This window comes from Pyricularia oryzae, chromosome 2 (genome assembly GCF_000002495.2).
Source record: "Pyricularia oryzae 70-15 chromosome 2, whole genome shotgun sequence".
Taxonomy (NCBI): Eukaryota; Fungi; Ascomycota; class Sordariomycetes; order Magnaporthales; family Pyriculariaceae; genus Pyricularia; species Pyricularia oryzae.
Genome location: NC_017850.1, coordinates 7,782,517 through 7,806,795, shown reverse-complemented (window position 1 = coordinate 7,806,795; position 24,279 = coordinate 7,782,517). Strand labels below are relative to the sequence as shown.

Below are 24,279 nucleotides of genomic sequence, written 5' to 3'. Positions count from 1 at the left end.
GAACCGACTCCGCTGTCTGACGTAGTAGCGGTGCATGGGGAATGGACATGTAATTGACGCAGATTTGCCATTTACGGAACACCAACTCAAAGTCTTTGATGCTGTCCAGCCACTGGTATGTATTTTTTTTTCTTTTTTTTCAATTTGGATCTGTTGCGCTGTGTAAAGTGAATCTTAGCTTCAAGGAGCTGAGATTAATTTGATTCGTTCGTCCCATTTTGGTCTTGCTCACCTACCAATTACTTTCTTTACCGCGGTCTACAAATGTGACAGTTTGTTTGACCTTTGGTAAAGTTAGCACAGGCCCACCACGCATGCATCTGAGCGAGTAATGCCCTTTGCAGCAGAGAGAATAATTAGTTTCCTCGTTTATAGGGAAGACCCCTAATATTTCATTACATGTACCTACTACCCCTGATGCACAGGCATGAACTCTCCCAAACTTTACTGAATGTTACCTTGAATAAAGCTTTCAGGGCGTTTGAGCCCTTTGTACTGCACTGCACTTTCCTTATCCTACCGAGTAAAACCACATCCCTCTGCCGCGCTTATCGTGATGAACATACCCCACCTCCACGTGTGTGTGGCAGCGTGACGACACCATTTTCCACCCTCGGAATTTGGAGAACAAGAAAGCGGGTTTTATTTTAGCGTGTAACTCAAGCAAGGCTGAACAAATACAAGTTCTAGGTCTAGATCATTCAGTTCAGACTTGAGTAAGGTTTCTGGCATTTATCGAATAAGGAGTGCCGACGGAATCTCGGACAACGCCAAAAAGAATAAAAGAAATCACCGAATACTACAGGATGGCTTCCAATCCTCCTGCAGCATGCTGCAGCGTTGGCGTGAGGCACGAGTACGTGACGGTTGAGGAAACCCCCATTCTACATCGGTTCCTCTCAACGCTGACCAAGAATCACGAACCAGAGGCACGCCTACTGGCCAGATGGTGATGATAGAGAACAAGTGGGATGCATATCTTGCGCTGCCGCCAGAGGGCAAGGCCCACAAAGACGTCGTGCTCCTCTACCTGCCCGACGTCCTTGGCATCTGGCAGAACAGCAAGCTGATGGCAGACGACTTTGCTGCCCAAGGCTACACAACCCTGGTGGTTGACACTTTCAACGGCGACCCGGTGCCGCTCAACATCTCACTTACGGCCATTGAGAAGTTTGACTTTGTCGGCTGGAGGGACTTTGGCACGAACGGTGACAACCCCCACACCTATGAGGCTGTTGACCCCATTATAGAGGCGGCCATCAAGGTGCTCAAGAGGGACCACGGCGCCAAGAGGATTGGCGCCGTCGGGTATTGCTTCGGAGCCAAGGTCGGTAACATTATCATCCAAAAAAAAAGAATAAGAAAAAAAGAAAAACGCAAATCTTTTGAACCGCTCGGCTGACTAAAAGCGACTCATTAACACCCTGCAATCAGTATGTCGTCCGTCACTTCAAGAATGGTATAAACGTGGGCTTTCTCGGTCACCCTTCCGACGTGACCCAGGAGGAGCTCGACACCATCTCGGGCCCGTTGGCCATCGCCGCAGCCGAGACGGACAGCATCTTCACGACTGAAAAGCGCCACCTTTCCGAGGAGATCCTCAAGCGCTCAGGGCAGCCTTACCAGATCAACCTGTATTCTGGTGTGCTTCACGGGTTTGCCGTCCGCGGCAACATGTCCAACAAGGTTGAGCGGTACGCCAAGGAGCAGGCTTTTATCCAGGCCGTCACTTGGTTCAACACCTGGTTGTTGTGACTCCCCGAGAAGGCTAGTTTGTGACGGTTGTGGGGAATAGTCATTTCGTCTACACCCCCAAACAAAACGGTAGAAGCACGACTAAGATGATGCCCAGCCGGTTTGGATTGGAAGTAGTGGGCTTTTATACAACCAGCCTTCTTTTCTCACCATCTTCCTCAAGGCAACAATTAGTACGATATGCCCAGACTCATACCTAAATAGACAATCACTGCTAGCAAGAATGTTCAAGCAAGAGATACAGCTACAGACTAATATTACATTCTCCTGGATGAATCATGTCTTTGAGCTGGCTTGTTATTATCACGCCCTGCTACCCTGACTTGAGAGCTTCTTTTCTTTCGCTATTCTCGGTAATGCTCCGGAGAAGCAAAATATTATACTTTCTGCCTAGACACGACTAGCTCCAACGTCACCAAAATGGCGTCGGGCTACTTGAGAATGACATGAACGCCATTGCACTGTTTCGTGGGCCATCTAATCATGGGTAGCAAGAACGCTTTCAAATCTATTTCCAAGGTATGCAAAGGCAATACTCACCGACAATAGCCTATGCACAAGGAATATATTCCAGTCATTGCTTTTTCTTGGTTATTTGTATATTCCTCCACCAATCCCAACAGCCCAATCCAAGTGTGATATTTGCATGTGAGTATCCAGTTTCTGAGCCAAACATACTCACCAAAACCATCATTTACACACCATGTCCAAGTTTGTACTTGTGGAAAGTACCTTGGACAGTATCCAGGGATAACAGCTGTACCCAAAGAACGGAATGGCGGATTCAAGTGATGCACTTTGCAGCGATTTGCAGCTGGGATCACAAGATGGAGTCGGGCTCTCAAAAAGAAGAACACGCCGAGTACCAGCGTTGTCGTTTGTGTGAAGGGGCCCGGCTTGATCAAATCTTGAACTGAGGACCATGGTGCCTTGGCGATAGCAGTCCTACAAAACCAAGCTCCATCCCTTCGGAACAGGGCGAGTCGGCAGGGGGGCTGACTGCCGATCTGCCGTACGGAAGAGGAAGGAGGTAGCCTAGGGATAAGTGATTGGCGGTAAAGCATGTGGGGGTTCTGGGTGATGCGACTTGTAAGCGCGTCCCGCAGAATGGGAAGCGTGGGCGGTTTGACCCCAGAGAAAAAAAAGCTGCGTGCCAAGCGCCCCCAAAACTTGCTGCACGCCGACCGAGATACTACGGTGCGTCGGGCTTTGTGGTAGCGGCAGTTGTTGCATGGTCACCTGGCATGCGGAGAGAGTAGAGGCGCTCCGTGATCTCTGGATGCCGGCATCGTGGCAAAATACAAACCCAGACTGGGGAAGATTACAGCCGGGGCGGGGAGATGGGTCGGGGCATGCATGCAGGATGGATGTTGTGGTATGGGTGAGAGGATATCCTCGACTTCTATGTAGAGTTAGAATTGGTAGTTTGAGTTTACCATACGCTTACGAGCTTGAAGAAAGATGGAATACTTGGTTTCGATCGGATCTGTCTCCGAGTCTGATAGACATGGGTGGAAATGGATATGATAAATGAAGATCCTTCCAGTCTCTCATTTTGATAGACAGGGAAATCGATGAAAATGGGTAGGAAATGAAGATCATTTCCAGTCTCTGTACAGATTAGACTAGACTAGAACTAGAAATAGTCTAGCAAATGGGGATTTTTGTGAACGAACTGGATTAGGAAACTGGACCCGGATTAGGACAAGATGAAACACAAAAGCAAAAAGAAGCAGATGCACGATCTGCAACCCTTGGTCGGGAAAACTTACGGAAAGTCGCGCTCTGTTCGGTACCAAAGTTTTCAAGTTCGCAGAACGCGGACACCAAGTCCCGATTGTGACCACAAAACCCCCTGTAAAATATGTGCTCAAAAGACATGGAATAAGAAAATCCTAACAAGTACTGTAGTGCTACCACGATATGATAAATACTGGAGCGGTGGCTCACCCTGAACAAATTTCCCACCAACGTCGTAATTCCCTCCCAAACCCCGGACTCTTGGCGTCGTGGAGTGGAAATGCTGGGTTTTGGTCCGGAGAATTGCAACGCCGCCAATGGGTGCCCGGCAGCATCCGGAGAGCCACCTCCGAATGGCCGCTCAGCTCGGTCCCAGCCGAGACTTGTCTGTCAATTGCCGGATGATTACTGGTGGCCATATTATTGTGTCATTTCCTTTTCGTATACGTCTTTTTTTTTTCTTGTGTCTTTTTGTCATTTCTTCTATACGCAGTTGAACCATGGGTTCCGGCTGTCTGGTTTCGTTTGGCAAACAAAAGGTCTAGAACCAGCAAGACATTTAAAAATTTTAAGGTACACCAAGCTCAAAGACGGAGAGAATTGGCAGGTTGTATAGCCTATAATGGAAGTTGTATTGACTGTACAGCCGCGCGACTGGCAGATGTGCTGGCTCCCCCAGCTGGAGATCCCCAGACTACCAGACTCCTCTTGCAAGTGGTACTGCGCATTTGGCCAGGGTTATGCCATGGTTCCTGAATGCACGTTCTGGAGATGCGATGCGGCTGCTACTGTGATGTCCCCTTTGCCGTATCTCCCGGACCGACCTTCCCCTTTCTCTTATCATGCTACCTTGAGGTCTGGTTGATAACATGCTGCCTCTCACATGCCCAAAGGAGTAAACGTGGGTATCCACCCAATTAGGCGAATAGCTGCAGCAGCTAGGGAGATGAAAGGGGAATATACACATCTCGGGAGGTGAATAGACCAGCAGAGAAAAAGTATAAAGTCCTTGTCCTCAGCTCTCATGACGGTACTATTACTGTCTTCATCTGCTCCTCAGGTCTTTTGAACCCAGAGATCCCAAGTGTGCAGTTCCAACCAGACAACCTCGCCGCTTTTGCACAAGAGTCTAGGTCTAGGTCTGATATCAGAAGAAAAAAAAGACCTACAAGATGCAGATCCTCACATGGGCCCTCGCCGCCCTCGCGGCCATCCCCGCCGTGACTGCGGCCCCCGTCGAGACGGTCGAGGCTTCGTCCATGGACGAGCTGGTTGAACGCTCACCCAACGTGACCCTCGTGGCCCGCGGCACTCCGTCTTCCACCGGCACCCACAACGGCTTCTACTACTCCCACTGGACCGACAATGCCGGCGCCGACGTCACCTACAGCATGGGCGGCGGTGGTCAGTTTTCGTACACGTGGCGCAACAGCGGCAACTTTGTCGGTGGAAAGGGTTGGAACCCGGGCAATGCTGGGTGAGTTTTTGTTTTGTCCTTTTGTCTATGTACTTTTCCCAAAAAAGGAAAAAAAAGAGACTAACAACAACAACAACAAAAACAGCCGCGTCATCAACTACTCGGGCAGCTACAGCCCCCAGGGCAACTCATACCTGGCCGTCTACGGCTGGACGCGCAACCCGCTGATCGAGTACTACGTGGTGGAGAGCTTTGGCAGCTACAACCCGTCGTCGGGCGCCACCAACCGCGGGTCCTTCACCTCGGACGGCAGCACCTACGACATCCTGGTCAGCACCCGCTACAACCAGCCCTCCATCGACGGCACCAAGACCTTTCAGCAGTTCTGGTCGGTGCGCCGCAACAAGCGCGCCAGCGGCACCGTCACCTTTGCCAACCACGTCAACGCCTGGCGCAACGCCGGCCTCAACCTCGGCAACCAGTGGAACTACCAGATCCTGGCCGTCGAGGGCTACCACAGCAGCGGCTCCGCCAGCATGACTGTCCGCTAAGCTTGTCCGTACGTCTGTTGGTCTCGATGAGAGAGGAGGGAGGGGTTTGGGCTGGGAGGAAGAGGCCTGCGTTGCGCCAGGCGTTGACGTGGTTGATGGTTGTTGATGCGCATTCGCTTCTTTGTACAAGTTATCACATTGGCCATGTTCAGTGTCGTAAAAATATACATGCCAGCATTTTGCATTGCTCCGACTGCTACTAAAGGTGAAGGAACTATGGGAAAGGTCAAATTCTTCATTAACTGTTCTGCTATGCGTTGGCCATTGGCTTTGAGTGAGGGTTGATGAGATAGGTCACTGGCGTGTCATATGTTCACTCATGCCTGTTGATGCTATATTTTCTTTTCCTTCTTCATTCCTCATTGACAAACATGGGTAAGCAATTTACATTAAGAGTATTGCTTGTTAGTAACGTTCTCCTTTTTTGGCCTATGATAATGGGAAGCAGAACGACAAGCCCGATGAAACCACTCATTTGATGCTGTAGGATCCCCGAAGGAACTTAAAACTTCACAGCCTTTTGCAGACACAAAAGCTGAATATAACAAAGTAATATATACATCGTGTAAACGTCTAACAGCAATGCAAACTTGGTTTATGAAATGTAACAACTAACCCCGTATATTCATAATGACTTTACTTTTCTTTACCCCAACTTACATTGTATATATTACTCTTCTTCATTATTACGTACCTGTCTCGTCTACCTATATACTACCTATATACTGAGTATATACCAATCAATATATTGTCTCTTCAAAAAGAAACGGAGATAAACCCCTGAACCTACCCCTAACCCTGTGAACCTCTATTTGGGCAATCACGAGCAAGTACCACGAATCATACTCCGTACCAAGCTGGTAACTCGACCCCCCTGCGGCCAAGGACGGGCCCCGCCAAGGTATCAAGCTAGCACTGCCGCCCGCTGAACAGGGATGAAGCCAGCTTCCAACACGCGGCCGCCGAGCCCATGAATTGGGATACAAAAAGCTTCCACCGCTCTCTTCCCCCCAAACAAAGATCAAACTAGACGACTCGAGCACAAAACAAACAAAAAAAAACAACGTCCCGCAATTGAACCACGCCTTCTGTAGCTTTCATTCTTCGACAAACAAAAGACAGATCTCGTCACAAAACCACCCCCAAAACAAAAACTCGTAAGCGACCTCTCCTCGAAATCCGGGGTTCAAACAAAACTAATTCTCTGACGTCACTCACACCGCCCCCCCTGAAGCAACTACATACATACAAACAAACAAAAATGGCCTGCTCCGCATCCCTCGCCGGCCCCGTCGTCGCCAACGGCCCCGGCAGCGCCGCGTCTTCCACCGCCTCGTCCATCATCAAGCCGGGCGGCGGCTCTGGGCAGACCAAATGCCTCGAGTGCGACGGCGTCTCGTGCTGCTGCATCCCGATCCCGTGCGTCATTATGTGATGGATGCTTTTTGATCAAAGTTGGTTTTGGAAAGTGACGGAATCGGGGCGTCTCTCAATTTGGTCTTGCCTTTGTTTCGGCTCACCTCATTTACGGGAGACATGGGTAGCCATTCCCATCCTTTTTTTCTTGTTTTAAGGGGAAAATGTATCTGCTCCTTGACAGACGGCCTTTTGACTTTTCTGTTATCACAAGAAAACAACGCATCGCATCCATATCTCATCCTTTATCCCATAGAAGAACCCAAATAAACGCCTAATGATATGCTCAACCCAACGCCATTTATTGCGAGAGAAGAAAGAAAAAAAGAGAATGCACTGCTTCTGCATCCGTCTCTGTAGCAAGCCTCGTATCTCGCCGAGAAAAAAAAGAATCACCAAATCCTCTTGGCTACCATCTCATACCGGCTGATTCTTCCAAGATCCTTCTCGCTCTTCTCCCTCTTGCCTGCGTTTCTCTTCTCTGTTGCTTGTGCCTTCTTCAAACCTTCAGGATCGTCGTCGTAGAGCCACGCCCTCCGATCCTCACCCACCTCCACATGGCCGAAACCGCCGACCCGCTTGCTGCCCGGTTGGTCAAACTGTTCTGGCTCCTGTTTTCCCGTCGAGACGGCGTGCTCGCGCCTCCTCATGGCTGCGTACCGACCGCGCGAATATCGCAGCAAAGTCATGCCCAGAACCAACTTCAGCACCAGCAACACGAGGAAAGCGAGGAAGAAGACGGTCAGCATCGTGACCAGCGCGATAGCGTCGTCCGTCGTCCAGCTCATGAAGATTCGGTACGGGAAATCGGTAATGTTGCTGTTCGTCGTCATCATCGGTGGTGGCTCCGGCGTCGTGTTGGCAGCAACATACGGCATCCCGTGCACCGCCCTACCCAGCGCATTTCTGATGATCCCGTCGAGCCTCTCCAGTGACGCCGCCACCGCCTGGCTGCTCGGAGTCGCGGCCGACGAGCTCGACTCCACAGTCAAGCTGGTCTGCGTCGAGGGCGGAAGAGGTGCGGGCAGGTGCGTGGCCAAAAACATGTGATAGGTCTGGACCGAAGCGCGGATGAAGAGACATGATAGAGGAAGTAGCGGAAGGCCTAGACGGCGAGTCAGGGATGGCGTGACAAAGGCGTTGGTGTAATAGTCTTTGCAGAGTATGTCAAGCACCCGCCCGTGGAAGTTTGGCTTGATGTTGTTAAATTTGTTGATGTAGGCATGCTTGATCCAGTCCACAATCGTCTCGCTTCCTGTCACGATGAAGAATGGCGAGAGCACTTCGCCCGACCACAGCCAAGATGGAAGGGCCGTGAAGCTGGCTGGGAGAATCGATGCGCTATGGAGCGGAACTTTGGGCACCGGCTCCCCGCCAGATATGCCACCCATGCCGCCTCCAGTTCCGGCGCCAGGGATGGTCAAGCCTCCAACCTCGACGATATTCCGCATCGCAATGATCATGAGCATGAGCCACAACTGGAAGCGTTCCACAATGTCGGCACAAGTCAACTGGAAAACGTTCTCCTTCTCAAATCGCTTGAACACGCTGCTCTTGATCTCGACAAACTGGTTCGAGATCAGCAGCGTTAGGAGCGCGTTGGAGTACGAGTTGACGGCCACGTTGAGCGTTATGACCTGGTAGAAAAGGCACACGGAATGAAGGAAATTATATAGCAGCGCCAAAATAAACATGCCGAAAGGCACCATCACCTTGGAGCGGCCGCGATGATCTCGCGCCAGTACTTCGCTGCTGAACAAGCACTCGAAAATGTCCTGTCCTAACGCTGACAGGAGACGATCGCCAACCTCAAGGCCGTTGTAGATTACATAGAGCTTGATGGCAGACTGTGCTCTGATGGAGTGATACATGCGACTGGCATCTAGGTGCATCAGTGCGACGCATGTGAACACAATAACCAGTCCTTGCAGGATGTCGGCCTTGTGAAACGACGTGAGGCCAGAGGGCGTTGACTTGGTCCTCCGGTGCCTGAAGAATCTCCGGCTTGAGTGGGCCGTGCCTTGACCACGACCTTGGCTATGTTGCGACGACCTCGATTCGCCACGACGTCGTGCATGTATGGTACCATCTCCGACAGAAGAACCGCCGATTCTGGGCGTTTCATTTATACGAATTCCTGCCTGGGCCGGTACCAGTGATGGCTGTAATCCACCTTCGTGAACGGGAGTCCTAGCGCTGCTCACCGAAACCTCGCGGACCCGACTAGGGCTACGCGACTCCTCACCCGCGGAACTTTTACCGTCGTCTGCCCTTGAGGCAGACCTTCCCCTCGCCCCCCGCCTCCACCATCGCCCAATGCCATACCAGACGTATCCAATGGACCACCGGGCCTCCTTAATGACCACGTAGACCCACCACTTGGCTAGCACGCCGACTGCAATGACAAAACGGATCGGCAGAATGGTAAATGTCCATAGCCAGGCGTCCACACAGGCTAGTGCACCAAACAGAATGGTGCGCTCGAGAAATCCGGGAAGAAGGAGGAAGTTCTTGAGGCGTGCGAGTTTGACCGCGCTCGATTCGTACGGAATATCGGCCGAGTACGATTGATATATGTAAAGCGGACTTGGGCGCTGTCCTGCCAGCTCGAGCTGCAGGAAGGTTGGTACGGAAAGAGGCGGCAAGGGGAGGCTTGCCATCACCGGAGAGGTCGGAACGGGGGGATCCAAAACGGCCGATTCAGAAGACAACTGCGCCTGCGCTTGCTGATTCTGTGGCTCCGGTCCTGATGTTGATTTAGAAGTATGGCCTGCACCTTCTATATTCGGATTCGGCAGTGGTGGGAATGCGGTACTGCCTTGGCCCAGACGGGGTGTAGGGTGAAACGAATTGCGACGGTTGGAGGCTGGATTTGGTGGCTGACTTGAGCTTTTCCTTCTGTTGATAGGCGGTGTAGAGACGGTCCTGGGCGGAGGTCCAGGTCGAGGAGTACCGTTGCCCGAAGCCGAGCCAGCCCGCTGCATCGCTACCCGTGAAGTGCGCTCGATAGGCATCGAGCCCTGCAACAGAGTGCGTGCCTGATCGGCCATGGAGGGGCGTCCTGCAGCAGTCTCGACGATTCCGGCCGATAACGGGTGTTCGGGAAGTTTGCGGTCGGGGATCGAAGCGATGGGGAGAGAATCGGGTGACGAGGCCAATTCCTGCATTTTGCTGGCCGACAAACGGCGAACATTGTCCTGGGTGTTCTGTCTTGAAGGCGCGGGGGCTTTGGCCGTAGCAGACTGGGGCTGCGATCGGGCGACGCCGGCAGAGTCTGAGGATGGTGGTTGGTCTCGGCCATGAACGGCAATATCTGTGTCAACGGTCAAGTCGTGACCTCGGGCCTTGTTGGCTGTGGTTATAACATTGCTGTCAAGACGTAGCCCCGCGGCATCTTCGGCTTCGTCTTGGGCGGTGGCCGTTTGCGAAGGTGACGGAGAGCCAGATTCGGTGGGGGTGCCAGCGGGCGTGGGCAGCTGTGCGAGCAGCGGTGAGTGAACCATCTTCCTGCCACCCAGCATCGTGGTCTGCATTTCGTCAATTGCAAGACCCAGTGGTGACTGCTCGACGTTGTGCAGGTCGGGCGGCGGCTCCTGCGCGTCCGCATCATCTTCAACGGCGATATCGGTCTCGGCAGCTTCCGCCTCGATGCGGGCCGTTGCTTTTGCTGCTAATGCAGCTAACGTGTCCTCCTCCATCGAATTAACTGCCTGCGTTGCTTATTGCAGGAGCAGCAACTGAGTTTGTGATTGCGATAATTTGAGTTCAGATCATTTCGAAAAGTTGTCTTGTTTGACAATGCACGAGCATCAAGGATTGTGTGGTTGTTGCGGACCACGGTTATAGTGGTACCTAAACCAAAAAAGCTGTGTACGTTGCTGGAAGGTCGGAGCGACGTCATGCTGTTTGAACTTTGGAGAACAATGCTGGACCCCTGAGCAGCCAGCCCTAACCCTTGGTGATCCAGGGACGGGCGATTCTCCAAAATCCTACCCCCATTGGGAATAGAAAGTTACCTTACTTCGGGAACTAATTTTAGGTAGGGGGTCTATTCATCCCATGATAAAGCTACGGGAACAGTTTAAGCTGTGAGTCATCTATTCTCCATGGAACCAAATCTAGCGCCCGTTGTGAGGCACCAAGGTAAATATCTAATGCATTTGAGACATCGTTGTGCCTTGAGAGGTAAACTGTCACAGCCACTCGACCACCGTCGAAACTCAAACCGACTGCAACCTGCTCTATTTTTTTCTTGTTCATTCTTACACTTGTTCCAAATCATCAGCATTCCAATCACCACGAATTATATATAAAAGTTAACCAAAGCCGGCAAGATGACCTCCGTACCCGAGACCCAGCTCGCGGCAGACGTCCAAATACAAATCTGCCCCTCCTCTATGGCCGCTGACACCACAATCACCGATGCCATCGCAACCATGGTGAACGAATGCTACCTCGCCGCGGAGGGCGACCTCTGGAGACCCAAGGACAGGCTGCCCCGCACCGATCCGGCTGTGGTTAGCAGCCTCATCGCCGCCGGCGACCTTGTGGTTGCGTGGTCTCCGTCTGGCGCGGTGGCCGGCTGCGCGAGTCTGTCACCGTACGGCGACGGAGGGCTGATGGTCGGGATGCTGGCGACAGCGCGTCGGGGTGGTGGGCTGGGTGGGCGCATCATGGCGTTCTGCGAGGACGAGGCCGAGAGGCGGGCCGGGATGCCTGGCGCAGGGAGTTGCTGTGCGGTTGAGTTTTGGCGGCCGAGAGGCCCGGTCCCGCATGCCGGCAAGGAGAGGCTTTTTGGTTGGTATCGACGGCTTGGCTATCAAGTTGTCAAAACTGAGGATTTGGCTGATAGCAGGTATGCGGACTTTGTACGGCGTTTGGTGGTGGAGATTGACAGCATAATACTGGAGAAGAAGCTTTCGCAATGAGAGCACAAGGGTTCAAATATTAAGTGTCTCATCTATCTAAGCAGATGTGATTGAGAAATGCGGGAAAATGAAAATAGGATAAAAGAAGAGATGACGGGTGTCACAAGCTCCATATCGAAAGGAACTAATAACACTGACGAGATAGTGTTCAACATAATTAAGAAATAAGATAGACCCTGCCGATCCTACCCAAACCCCGTCTTTCAGCTTAGTGGTAGTAACCTCTTAGCTTCCCAAAAATGCCACTCGGAACACGTGCCCCACGAGGCATCAATGTGACCGTCGAGTTGGTGTCAGACCCCGAGCCAGGGCCAGTTGAATTACCAGCACCTCCAGTAGGTAGACCATAAACGGTCTGGGTGACGGTGTTGTACACAGTCTCCATCACAACAGAGACAGCATCAGCACTGCAGCCCAGGGCGTCAGTGGTCATGGGGGCCAAGGTCGTGACGACATCGCCGCGGGTGTTGTAGCATGTGCGGCTATGACAGTAGTGGTAGTTTCCAGGAACGGTAGGTGATGCCGTGGTTGGAGGGCTGCTCAACGTCTCAGGTGTCCCCACGGGAGTAGAGCTATCCGTTGGGACACCTAGATCACCGTCGGTCTGACTGGACGCCTGCGTGACTGTGGGTTGAACATCCTGAGTTGCCGTGACGGTAATGACATGGTAGTTGTTGCCTGGTGGTGACTGAGTCGCAGTGACAGTGATAATGGAAGGCTGCACGGTAAAGATGTCCTCCCTCTCAATGATGGTGATAGTCTCGGCCGGGATAGTGGTTCCGTCTGATATATAACGAGTTACAGTGCTTACTGAACCCGATGGCGAAATCGTGACAAAGACTGTCGACGTTGGCTCCGAGGGTGCATTCTGTGTCTCTGTCTCAATTACCGTTATAACTGAGACAGCCGGCGTAGTAGATGTCACAATGCCATCAGTAGAACATGCGCAGGTCATTGGAGGTGCGCCCCTCTGCTGTAGCTGGCCATGGCTTCGCGCGTGGATACGGGCATGATTGGGGAAAGTCTGGGCAGCAGTAGTGGAGAAGGTGATGGCAGCCACGCCGAGAATTTGCGTTATGAGAACCATTGTCCTGTGATGACGTTGCAGTGGCTAAAGAGTGAGGTTTGAGCTCGACCGTGTCAATTGTTTGATGACGAAGGAACGACTGTTGTGGACGAATGGAAAGGTGTGCATAGGACGACTTGAGAACAGCAGACTGAATTTTTATAACGGCTTGAATTGTCGACTACGACATGTTTAGTCGCAATTTGAAGCTACTTGGGGATTAGGGAGCATGAGGAATTACAAAGGGACAGAGGAGAGTTTTATAGGTTCAATTATTGAACGACTGGTTCAATAATCGTGGATAGGGACGGCTTTAGTACAACAGCCGGTGAACTGCGTGCTAGAAATTTGAAAGGGAATGGGGGAAGGGAAGGAAAGACCAAATGGAAGTTATGCAACACCTAATAGGTTCAGTGCCAAGAATCTAAGTAACTGAGAAGAGAACAGGGAGACGGTTGAAGGTTGGTATTGCATTATGACCTGGGTGCGGCGCCCTCAACACATCCATACAACCAACCAACAACCACTCTAAGCAAATGTGCACTAGGGCGAAGCGGTCGTCTGAAACAGACATGAGCCAATGTGGCCCTAGTATGGCTTGCAGATTGCATCAAACAGGGTTGTTCCAGGGAGAAGGAACCGAGGGAATGGTTCAATGGGTGGATTGCCGGTGCGTGAGGCTCGTTCGGATCGGACCAGATCAGATCGCGCAAGATCAGAGAAAGGTTTACCATTGTCGCCCCGGCGAGCTTGTCGATTATTGAGCGGAGCGGCGTCGCACGGGCGGACGGAATAGCGGAGAAACATTGCAACCGGGAACCAATCAGAGAAGTGGAAAATTTGTCGTACTGGGTCACGTCACAAGCAACGTGGGGCTCAAGCCGCGAATTTGTTTGATGGGAGACAACAAGGTGCAGCGCAAATTAACAGAGCGACTTTTCGGAGAGAAACACCACGAGAATCACATTGCGATCGAGCGTTTACACTTCAACGAGCATCCGGCCCCCGCTGAAGCTGTCGTCGTATTCAATCCTCATGAGGCCTCTGATATAGGGTTGCACAACAAAGCCCGACCCAAGCGGGCCACCATCGGATCATCTGCTACTCGGCGCCCGCAACCATGGGTGTCTGCGCATCATGCCTCGGTAACAACCGCAGCGAACAATACGAGGAGGTTAGTGATAGAGCGCGTGTGAAGGAAGAACTGGTTTGCTATGGGTGGTCCGTAGTAAATACTGACTCTCGCCTCGTTCACGCATATCCAAAAGGACGACGACTCCCGACTGCTGAACGATGATATAAACAACATGCACTATGGAAGCCTTGGGCAGCAGCAATTGACCGGGCAGGAGGATCCTCTTGAAACGCAACGAGAAATCGAGGCTTTGCAGAGGGTTGTGGCCAGAACCTCCGAGTATGTCCCTTGGGTGGTCCCTTGTCCCTAGTCCCTAGAGATCCGCAGACTCCCTCACCCAACATTCTTCTCCCGGACTCTTTCAGAATGCTGACAATATGAACCCATTGCAAGCAACATGGTCGACATTTTCGAGATCACCCCTCAAGACACACGAGCGGCGCCGAAGCAGTACGATGTTGAAGGAGAGGAAGACCCCAAGATGGCGAGATATCAAAGTCTGCTTTCAAAACTCTCTGAGGACGCAGCTCAGCAGCCGCTAAGCCTGAGCAGCACAGCAAGTACCAAGGTTGATTGGGTACCGTGGGATGAAGACAACATCGAGATGCACAACGGCGCCATCGTACCGCCGCTTAAGATCGAAGCCGCAGAACCATTTGTTGGCACATTTGCCGACGCCGCTGCCGTGGCTGCTGCAAGATAACGAAGCGATCGATCGGATTTTCTCATTCTTTCTTCTGAGAGAGGGGGAAAAAAACGAACTGGTCTTGGGTACAAAATTTTATGATGCTCATATGCACGGCAGCAAAAGCATCAACCTACCCTACACACGGCCTCATAAAGCAACGAAACGCCACAACCGATCCCCACCTTGGCCGCCTTCGCAATCAATCCCATCAATCTTGCTGTGGAATTTGCGTCGCTAGCCGCCTACCTGGCCCCCGTGAACCCGATGCGCAAGGATTGCCCTGCTTCAGGCAAACAGCCCATCCCCTGCTCGAACCGCGAACTCCTTTCTTGGCACCTGTTCCCTGTCTGTCACCGACGACACGCGATCGCATCTAAGGCAGCCAGAGTCTTGTTTTCTAGATGCACAGAAGCGTCATTCATTCAGGATTCACTTTATGCGATTGCATCACCGGCTGGCTTGGAATCGACCTGCACGATCGATATCCTAGACTTAAAGTGACCTTTAGTCATTCGGCCGATGCCCACCCATACCCTACCCATGGCGACTAGGGCATGGCTCTTGAAGTGAATTTGACATTGGAAATAGGTTTGCGTTGCGCATGAAGTCACGGAAGATGTTTGGATGAAGAGGCACCATTGAATTTGTTATTTTACGAACACATCACCATATTTCCTATCTCTTCTGTTTGTCACATCTACTGTAGTCTCCTTTGTCTTTTTTTTTTTGTACATATATACAAGGTAGTTTTCGCACTCGAGGATCACAATCTGACGAGGGATATTCTCGCAGAGAGGGTCTGTACCGCAATAAAGTTTTAGTCTTGGATCCATCAACCCGAAGTCAAAGATCCTCTCTTGTGCATCAGACCGCCGAAACCGGTATTTCGACGCATCATGGTTCAGGGTTCATGTTCACACGATCGATTCACCAAGGGCGGGAGGACGTTTTATGACTCCATAGGTACCCCTCCATGACTTTGTCTGGATCTCGTGCGTTTTGTTTTGTTCTGATTTGATTGTGTTTTGTCCCGCCGCTTTGCATTGTCTCCTGCCAGGGTTTGTGATTCGAGCACCAGGCTTTCGGATGGCTCCTCCCTCTGAACAGGGGTCGTGAATGGTCCGCCGGGTTTGACCAAGCGGGCTGCCTCCAGCAAGCATGGGGGACGAAAATATGAAAATTTTGACGGCCCTAGTTTTACGCTTCTGCCCGCGCCGCCCACCTGTCACTCGACGCAACTGCGACGATCACTGGATGTGAAGAGGGTCGCTAGGAGCTTGTCAGCCCACAGGATTGCTACATGACTAGAAAAGTTTCCCTACTTTTGTCATTTCTCACGAAGGGCCGGCGGGACGCAATCTGACCCAGCTCAACTGAACTGGCTAGCTTATGGGTACTGTAGGCAGTTAGGCATGTCTTGAAGCGAGGGGGCGCTGGGGGAGAGAGGGGCTCAAGGGGAGTGAAGTATGAACAAGCCCGGCTTGCGGCTGGACGGCGGTCTGAATTTTCCTGTTCAACGTTTTTCCTTCTTCTATTTTCTTTCCACTGTACTGTAGGGTCAATCCTTTGGACTTTTGCCATCAGTGCACCTTTGTCGTGACCCTCTGGCCATGCTCAGCTCGTCGGATCTGCACTAGAGCGCTTCTGGACCGTATCGGTACTCGGCTATAATATCCAAAGTCATGTTTTCGAGCTGAACACCTCGGGCGCGCCTGCCCCTTTGACGTCGTTCTGCCTCCCGCCTGCCGGAACCGTCTCCTCCGAGTCAACCGTTCAACGCGTCTCTCTGGGTGCCCCTCTCGTTTCCACCCATTCTCATCTTCGCGGGGCACGCGACAAGCGCAAGACGGAAGCAGACATCCTCCCATCGCGAAATTTCTTTCCGCCTTGCCACCTCCTCGTCGCGGACTTTATCCATACGGTAAGCTTCGTCCTTGTCGCAAAGCTTGACGCTAATGTCTGTTTTTTCGTCTTTGTTTTGTTCCTTGTCCCGCTCCTTGCCTTTGGATGGAGTGGCCTCCCTGTCCTTTCTGGCAGTCGATCACAGTCTGTCCCCGCAGATCTTGGGACTGTTGTTTTGGCCATCTAGGTAAGATATCTAGATAGGTAGGTTAGGTTTCTTTCTTGTTGCCTACTTCCCCCTGTCATTGCACGCCAATCACAAGAACACACATCGCTTTGTATTGAAGCCGTCAGCATTCTCTCTACCTCTACCTCTTATTCAACGACAGGTTTTTCAATGGCCAAGCAGTGCGGGCACCCAACCGCCGCTTTCTAGAATATCTACCTAGATCACAGCCAAGCATCATGCCATGCGGGTCTGATTGCTCGGCCGAGAGTTGCGCATAAGGCATGCAGTTCGTGTGCTGTGCCTGCATGCGCTAACATATCACCCCGGCTTCTCATCTCCCAGTTCTCGAAGTGGTCGAACTGCAAAATTCGCTTCTTTGATTGTCGTCTTTGTCATCATCTGACTTACAACCACTCTTGACAGCAGCATCTCCATCATGCTCAGCCCTTCTTACTCGACGCGGAATACGAAGACAAACGGAAGCACTCAGCTTTGCAGTCCCTTACCTTACATCAGCTGTGTGACTATATGGACATGGCTTCTCCATGAATGCAGCGATGATCCGATGCCGTAGATGCCATGCATAGCCAGCGCATCTTGGGCAGCAAGCGAACCAAGCGATAGCCGAACTCCGAACCCAAGGAACCGCAGCTCGCAATCATGTACACGGCCCTTCTTGTAGCAGGATACACTAGCAGGGCCTCGGCGACTCTGTGCGTGGACCGATTTCCAGGACATTGACACACTCACATGGGCTTTCGTTTATCTTCATTTCGTTGACCATTGACTAAATCACTCTGAGTGTGCCACGAGGACACTACCAAACATGCGAAAGAAGAGGAGAAGACGACCAAGCAAGAGGCCGCAGAGAAGAGGCCCCTTCAAACACCACATTCAAAAAGCTGATCAGTTACTACCCAGGGTAACGCCCCTTAAAGACTCCAAAGAAAGCAAAAAAGGACCAGAGAAAAGAGAGAGAAAAGCACGCCAACGCCGTGAGATGAAAACATAACCCCGTTCCCTTTGCCCCTTGTTTATTTCTCTGCCTTATCATCCCCTTGGCATCCCTCCACCGTCACCTAGACCATTATTTTGTCGGCATCCCTTCGGATCTCTTTGTCCTTGGGAGTAATTATGCCTTTGCCTGATTTCCTGCTGTTGTTCTCTTTTCCACAACTGTGTCCCACATCCTCGAGGTAAGCGCCTCGCCAAAAAAAGACCACGAAAAAACGGAATATCTTTTCAATTTCCGGGAGAGCCCCTCCACGCTCCATGCGTGATTCAGACTGACGTAACCCCTCATTCTCTTTTCTGCTTTTTCCTTCTCTTCCTCTCTTGCTCCCCACTTGCATATTGCTCTCCATCTTCTCCCCCTTTTCCCAATCATCCCCACACACACCACTCTACGACACGCTACTCACTCTCGTAGCATGTTCCGCGTTGAGGTTGGCGATTTGTCTTGACAGCTCATCCATATCGTCCTCGGTCTTCTCGATGGTTGCTGTTCGACCCCCCTCGTGGCGCCAGCGCTCGACGTCGGCCGCCATCTTGTAGTAACGGCGCGTTTTTTTATGAACGTTATCGCAGATTCGGCACTGGTTGGGCAGATAGTCGGTGTCGTAGACGAGCTTCAGCCCGCACGTTTCCCCCGTCCTGTATTCCTTGGTGCATTGCTGCCGGAAGTTGCCCCATTTCCAGTAACCGCAGCTCCATCGAATGTGGTCAAAGTAGCACATCCTTTCTTTTTGTTCGTGGTATTTGTTGGTAGAAAACTACCGGAATTCCTCCCTGGTTTTCCTGGTCCGGTCAGTCCTTTCTTCCTGGGCGAAAGGTGGTTTTCGGTTTTGTTGTGCGTCTGAGTGCTCGAAACAGAGTTGTAAGTATGTGGACCAACTGGGCGAATGGGCAGCTGGTAACCCGCTGCGCAGATGGAGCACGGCGGGACTGGGCGCTAAGCTTCCACTGTCAGCACTCTGAAACTGGATACTGATGGGATATGGCGTGTTGCTCGTTGGATTTTGTTTGCCCGTGTCATGTGCAGGCCTGTTTGACGAAACACACTGTCCAATACTGCCCCTTTGATAATTGTTTCTCATAATTCGGGACGGCACGACGCGGCTCACACACCCAGCCAGACTCCATAGGTTTTGGGGGCCAAGGCAATTTAAGGGCGAAGCAACAAAGTGGCACAGCAAGCCCACAAACAGGCGCGCGCAACACACACATACACATACACACACCTTTGATCTGCCCCTTTGCTTCTCTCACAGGGTCTTCCACAGGGCCAGTAATATCAATGACAGCAGAGGCTTGTCCGTTGCTGTTTATATTGGAGCCGTTCTGTTACGTTGCCGGTGCGGTACTGAATCAGGGAAAGGGGTGGTGGAGTATCGCCGATGACCAGATGGGATGGATGGATGATTGATGTTGGTGGTCACCCGCTCGGAAGAAAACCGGGTGTACGATCTGGTATGTTTTGATATTGATTTTTGGAATGAAACAAGATGGACATACACACATCCAACTCAAAAGGTGGGTGGGTTGTTTTTGCTGGTGTTCGTAGTCTTGAATTTGTCTTCACACCTCCGGGTCAGGAGGTCGATGAAGGATGCAGGGCGGCATGCGGGAAAGTATGGGCTCGAAAAAAGACGACGACGAGAAAAAAGGGGAAAAGCAAACCGAGAGGTCAGAATCGTGGTAGGTTTTCTTGTTTTCCTTTATACCCCTCGATTGTAATTCATCTTCTTTCCTTTTCGTTATTAATTCTTTTTATTTTTATTTTTATTTTATTTTTTATTCTTTTTTCTTTCACTTATTTTTTTATTTTTTTTTCAAATACCCCAAACACCCCTCCTTGGAGGAGCAAAAACATACACAACCACAGAACCCATGCCATGTATGAATTCCGCTGCTGCTGCTACCCTCCTTTACGGCACATCGTTATATTATTCCTGCGAGGGTCTTGCGGGACGGTGACTTCGCCAGGTACACAACAGTGGTAGCCAGCAGTGGTAGCAAGCAACTGACCGTAGGCTGGGATTCAAGAGTGACAACCTCGGTCAGAGCCGGGGGTGCGGCCCTATTACTTTCGTCATTGCATCGCCCATAGGGGTTTGCAGACATGGGTGGTTACCTAACCCGGCCTACCTATTCAGGTACCTTGCCTTTCTACCTCATTCACTTAGCCTGAACCCTGCCTGCCTAACAGCTCAAGGAAGTGAGAGGGGGCAATCATACACGGCCTGGGATTTTTTTGATTTGTTGCATTCTGCAACACGCTGCAAGGTTCAGCCGAGAGAGTCAAAACTGACAGGTATCTTCTCCTTCTCAATTTCTTTCGTGCTTCTATCATCCATCGGGTTTATCCATTGCGGATCACATGCCGAGCGGATACACATTCGAGCAAGCAGTATCCTATTTCAGGTACAGGGGTTTCAGAGCCCAACCAGTCTTGGTGGCCTGGCCGCCGCTGTCATAAACCTAGCGTGGCGTGGCCTGGACTACGACGTAGACGTCGAACCACACCCCGGTTCCACAAAGACGCAGGTTCGCACATATACCAAACTGGGTCGAGTTTAGCTGTTCATCGGGACCCCTCTCCGTTTCTTGATCATTTTCAGAAGCAAGTTCACGCCCCCATTCGGATCTTATCATCTGGCATTGAAGGTTGAGCGGGTTAATACTGATAGCCCCATGACGCTCATTCATGAACACCGGAATGAGCAATAGATCGCAACACAGAATCTTCCCGTGTCGGACTTCTCTCAGACAGCGGATATTTGATTTCTCCGATTCTGGGTAGGGAGGTACTCATCCAAAATGAGGGGCAGGCCTCCCTCACGGCCAAGAAGCTCCAAGTGGGCGGGTGTGGGTGGATATTCTCTCGAAAAGACCCAGTGGCAGACCCATCCCCTACCTTTCCCACCCTCTTCTTCGAAATATACGCATATAAGCACTCCTTAGCACTCCCAACATACCTTACCCCCTCCCCCTGCCCTAGGTCTCTTCCAGACCAGGCCTGCCGAAGGGACGTGCAAGTGCCATTCATATTGTCCAATCGGCCGCAGTCGATCTGCCATCGCCCCTTCTCGCCCCGTTTTCCTTGGTACGCAATACTCCACTGCACAGCAGATGGTGATCTCTGCTATCCTTGAAGCGACCATATCCTTGCCCTGGCTAGTGCTCCCAACTTGCTTTTTCACTGGAAACGGGGGTCTTCTCCATTCAACCCTTTATCTTGAGCTCATTCTCTTCATCAGCCTCGTTTGTCAGTGATGGCGGTGGTATTTGTGCATAAAAGTTCATCACACGAGTGAGTGGAAGACAAGAGATGAAGAGTAACTGCACACTTTACTCTTCATCTTGCTGCAGCACGTCCAAAATGGAGATAGGACAGCATGAAGGTCGGGAAAGTCGAAATGCAATGCACGGCTCTCTATCGCGGAGCCCATGGCTAGTCCTGTCTGTTACACCACAGGTCGAGGGCTGCCTGTAGCCATTCTCCCTAGCTCAATAGAGGATGCATCAACCCTATTTTGGTTGATGTGCATAACGTCGTTTTACGTTCTGACTACGAACTCTACTATCTTTTTCATATCTTTCCCGCGCTTATACACCCCTCAAGACGAGGAATTGGGTACGGAGCAGAATAAGCTGCTTTGCACATCGGCCACCAAACTTTGTAGACACAGCTCTCTGATTCTTGTTTCAGCCGCCTTGGCGACCAAGGTGAGACAGGGCAAGAGCCGCAATCTCAGCTGCCGTTGGACGTACAAGAAGCGGTTTGGGCTGGCTGGCATGTCTCTATCAGGCAATGACAATCGCCCTGCATCTGGCTGCTACCTACGTACCTACCTAGTACTTACCTGGCCATCACCATCCCCTGCTATCAAACCGTCATAGTAACCTCCATCTCCCACCATCGGCTAGGCCCACACCTTTCAAGGGGTAAACCCCAATCGGGGTGTGAATATGAAAAAAAGAGGGAATACAGCTCGACAATAGCCGGGAAATCCTCCGCAAACTCCCCAAATGGCATGATATACGGTTACATTGACGCACTTGCGATCAACAAGGGAATATAAGCTGGCAGAGATGACGAGCCGAGAAGCCCACGGCTCAAATGGGAAAGAAGCGAGGAACAAGAAAGGGACAGTGAAGTAAAGGGAGGCAAAGGCCACTTCACCATGCATGCCAGACTGGCTATAGCTCAACTCGGCAAAAGCAAAATAGTAGGAGATTTTCGGTTCCTATCAGAAAGCATGGGGGAAGCTGCAGGTTGGGGAGGTAAAAGCAGAAGTGGGCTGGCTTTTTGCATGCTGGGCGCCGGCGGAGGGATCTACTATTCAGGTACGCACACCCATTTCTTGTTTCTTTGGTGCTCCTGCCTGTTACGCCTGGGCCAACCAGCAAGTGTGGTGTGCACCAGGAGGGTGCTGCTATCAGATACTCGGGCTCCGAACCATCCCTTTTTGTCTCCCCCCGCATAATGCGCGCGTTCGAGGCGCCTGGCAGGCAGCGGTATGCATCTGGACGCGGGATGATTCTGATTTACTCAGGTCTCAACAAACAGGCTCAGGGAGTGGTCAACACTGCTCTTGGCTGTCATCACTTTAAACAAAGAATACGCTGCTTTGTGCTTCCCCCCCTTCGATTTCAACCCCTCAATGACTTTTTTTTTGATTTCTTTCTCGCCGTTATCTGTTCATCTCTGCTTTCTGATTTCCTGCCTCTCCCCCCGAATTTCTCTTGAGATACCCCTCACTTTCGTGGCGGGATGGCCTCAAAAGTCGGCCGTGACACGACAAAGAAAGGAGCCTGAATTTTCGGCCCAATGATCCTGAAGCAGGATGCCGGGCTGGTAGCTCCCGCGTCCGGCCTGTTTCTGAGACCACAAAGGCCATCTCAACGGTGGCCCTGCAGCCGAAAGGTGTGTGGATGATTTCTTCCTATTTCAGGCTTTTCTTTTCCTTCTATCGGTTAGCCAAAGGCGAAAATAATAATAACAATAATAATGGAGAACTACGCGGCAATGGATGATTTTCCAGGTGCAGTGGATCCCCGTTTTCCGTTCCATCTCTTCCGCATTCTTACATACATGACTGATGATGTATGTCACCTTCCCAGCCGTCACTTGTTTCAAGAAAGGTGACAGACGAATATTATATCTCAAAGGGGCGACAGGAGCAGTTTCATGACTCGCTGCCATGCTGAAATGAATTAAAGACCTCAGCAAGTGCAAAAAACCTCTTAGCTGCTTCACTTATTCTTCCTTTTGTCCATCACCTCCCCTCCAAGTGAGGCGACAATGCTTGCCCGTCGACCAGTGAGCGAAAGCCTGCATGCAATGACAGGGTGGGCTAGCAACGTGGCGTCGTCCCAGTAGCTCTTGGTCTCCTTCCGGATTCATCCCCGGTCCACACACGGCAAAGTGCTCAGTCAACGACGGTAAGGCCTTTTCTTTCTTGACCAGAGCCCGGTTGGATAGTGTGCAGCTCGCCCTTCCGGAACACACGGGAACGTGGACCGTGTGGTACAAGACGAACACGGTTTGCAGATCACAACAGGGGCAATCCCGTACCTTTTCTCATTTTGTTTTTTGTTTCTCTGTACTGCTCCGTGTACGAGAAGAAGGTGAACATGATGTACAAAAATGGCTCGTCTGACAAAATTAGTTAGCCTGAGGGCTTGCTGCAGTTTTGGGAACCTTTGGGGATGCACACATACCTAGACGACACAAACACGCACACACAGACTTCTCACTCACACAAGCGCACGCCACACGCGCTTGTACCCACCCCCAACAACTTACACCCGTCCACACCGGTCAATATGAATTAAAGAGCCTGCATCCTTCAGCGGCTGCACGTCGATAGTTTGGGTCTTTTAGCCCGCAGGTTTGCGGCCATCACTTGGTTTTTTTTCATGCCGACTTTTGAGGAGCTAGAATTCTGGACCGTCCACGATGGTGAGCCTGGTCTTGCTGCCTCGCTTGAGGTCCTCTGGCCTGTCCGGGTTTGAGTCATTGCATATTTCGTCTGCTCGTATGACTAGGCTTGTCATGAATCAACTCTTGTCTCTTTTGAATCTTGTGCCGGTGGTTACGTAATGCTACGTCTGATAGCAAAAGCCTCCTCGGAAAAAGGCACAAAAAGGTATTTTTTCCCAAGAACTTTTGACCGTCGTCTCCAGCCATCTGGTTAACAGTTGAGACTAGGGATTCACGGCTCTCGTGTGACACGAGCCTCTTGTGCTGCACACCAATACGGGAGCTTACCGGGATTATTTTGCAGTGAGGCTGTCGAAACCCAACATTGAGACAGCGGTGCTTTGTTTTTTTCTTTTCTTTGAAAAGACTTGAAAGCAGTTGGTGCAAGCCGTACATAATCAACCGAGAAAGCGGCAGTTGAGCTGTATGCCGTAATCCGTTCTGCACCCTGCTGTGTCAGTGGCAGGCGGTGGGAGTACGAACTGCAAAATACCGGACGACGATATCTAGTCAAGTGTGAAGAA

At 51.4% G+C, this 24,279-nt stretch overlaps 10 protein-coding genes across 10 annotated transcripts; 6 read left to right on the top strand and 4 right to left on the bottom strand.

The window, feature by feature from the left end:
• Positions 1 to 600: 600 nt before the first annotated feature.
• Positions 601 to 2,146, top strand: MGG_08330 (dienelactone hydrolase). Its single transcript, XM_003715687.1, has 3 exons — positions 601 to 856; positions 928 to 1,327; positions 1,435 to 2,146. Exons 1-3 carry the CDS (start codon positions 807 to 809, stop codon positions 1,753 to 1,755), a joined length of 771 nt encoding a protein of 256 aa, XP_003715735.1. The 5' UTR covers positions 601 to 806; the 3' UTR covers positions 1,756 to 2,146.
• Positions 2,147 to 4,667: 2,521 nt separating this feature from the next.
• MGG_08331 (endo-1,4-beta-xylanase B) lies at positions 4,668 to 5,463 on the top strand (the record flags this gene model as incomplete). The annotated part of the gene is made up of 2 exons (XM_003715686.1): positions 4,668 to 4,972; positions 5,058 to 5,463. 2 exons carry the CDS (start codon positions 4,668 to 4,670, stop codon positions 5,461 to 5,463), a joined length of 711 nt encoding a protein of 236 aa, XP_003715734.1.
• Positions 5,464 to 6,113: 650 nt separating this feature from the next.
• On the bottom strand, positions 6,114 to 10,738 carry MGG_08332 (uncharacterized protein). The gene has a single exon (XM_003715684.1). The coding sequence runs from the start codon at positions 10,575 to 10,577 to the stop codon at positions 7,272 to 7,274; it is 3,306 nt and encodes a 1,101-aa protein (XP_003715732.1). The 5' UTR covers positions 10,578 to 10,738; the 3' UTR covers positions 6,114 to 7,271.
• Positions 6,418 to 7,208, top strand: MGG_12466 (uncharacterized protein). Its single transcript, XM_003715685.1, has 2 exons — positions 6,418 to 6,620; positions 6,698 to 7,208. Exon 2 carries the CDS (start codon positions 6,725 to 6,727, stop codon positions 6,896 to 6,898), a length of 174 nt encoding a protein of 57 aa, XP_003715733.1. The 5' UTR covers positions 6,418 to 6,620; positions 6,698 to 6,724; the 3' UTR covers positions 6,899 to 7,208.
• A 124-nt stretch (positions 10,739 to 10,862) lies between the features above and the next one.
• MGG_08333 (uncharacterized protein) lies at positions 10,863 to 12,025 on the top strand. Its single transcript, XM_003715683.1, has one exon. It carries the CDS (start codon positions 11,214 to 11,216, stop codon positions 11,805 to 11,807), a length of 594 nt encoding a protein of 197 aa, XP_003715731.1. The 5' UTR covers positions 10,863 to 11,213; the 3' UTR covers positions 11,808 to 12,025.
• MGG_08334 (uncharacterized protein) lies at positions 11,784 to 13,493 on the bottom strand. Its single transcript, XM_003715682.1, has one exon. The coding sequence runs from the start codon at positions 12,892 to 12,894 to the stop codon at positions 12,016 to 12,018; it is 879 nt and encodes a 292-aa protein (XP_003715730.1). The 5' UTR covers positions 12,895 to 13,493; the 3' UTR covers positions 11,784 to 12,015.
• Positions 13,494 to 13,774: 281 nt separating this feature from the next.
• On the top strand, positions 13,775 to 15,522 carry MGG_08335 (uncharacterized protein). The gene is made up of 3 exons (XM_003715681.1): positions 13,775 to 14,047; positions 14,142 to 14,287; positions 14,402 to 15,522. The coding sequence occupies exons 1-3, from the start codon at positions 13,994 to 13,996 to the stop codon at positions 14,709 to 14,711; spliced, it is 510 nt and encodes a 169-aa protein (XP_003715729.1). The 5' UTR covers positions 13,775 to 13,993; the 3' UTR covers positions 14,712 to 15,522.
• A 1,997-nt stretch (positions 15,523 to 17,519) lies between these two features.
• MGG_08337 (uncharacterized protein) lies at positions 17,520 to 19,238 on the bottom strand. The gene is made up of 2 exons (XM_003715680.1): positions 19,008 to 19,238; positions 17,520 to 18,718 (listed from the first exon to the last, which is right to left on the bottom strand). The coding sequence occupies exon 2, from the start codon at positions 18,501 to 18,503 to the stop codon at positions 18,171 to 18,173; it is 333 nt and encodes a 110-aa protein (XP_003715728.1). The 5' UTR covers positions 18,504 to 18,718; positions 19,008 to 19,238; the 3' UTR covers positions 17,520 to 18,170.
• A 1,009-nt stretch (positions 19,239 to 20,247) lies between these two features.
• On the bottom strand, positions 20,248 to 20,930 carry MGG_15939 (uncharacterized protein; the record flags this gene model as incomplete). Its single annotated transcript, XM_003715679.1, has 2 exons — positions 20,248 to 20,421; positions 20,745 to 20,930. The coding sequence occupies 2 exons, from the start codon at positions 20,928 to 20,930 to the stop codon at positions 20,248 to 20,250; spliced, it is 360 nt and encodes a 119-aa protein (XP_003715727.1).
• A 1,670-nt stretch (positions 20,931 to 22,600) lies between these two features.
• On the top strand, positions 22,601 to 23,221 carry MGG_15938 (uncharacterized protein; the record flags this gene model as incomplete). The annotated part of the gene is made up of 3 exons (XM_003715678.1): positions 22,601 to 22,696; positions 22,787 to 22,876; positions 23,021 to 23,221. 3 exons carry the CDS (start codon positions 22,601 to 22,603, stop codon positions 23,150 to 23,152), a joined length of 318 nt encoding a protein of 105 aa, XP_003715726.1. The 3' UTR covers positions 23,153 to 23,221.
• Between the last annotated feature and the right edge of the window lie 1,058 nt (positions 23,222 to 24,279).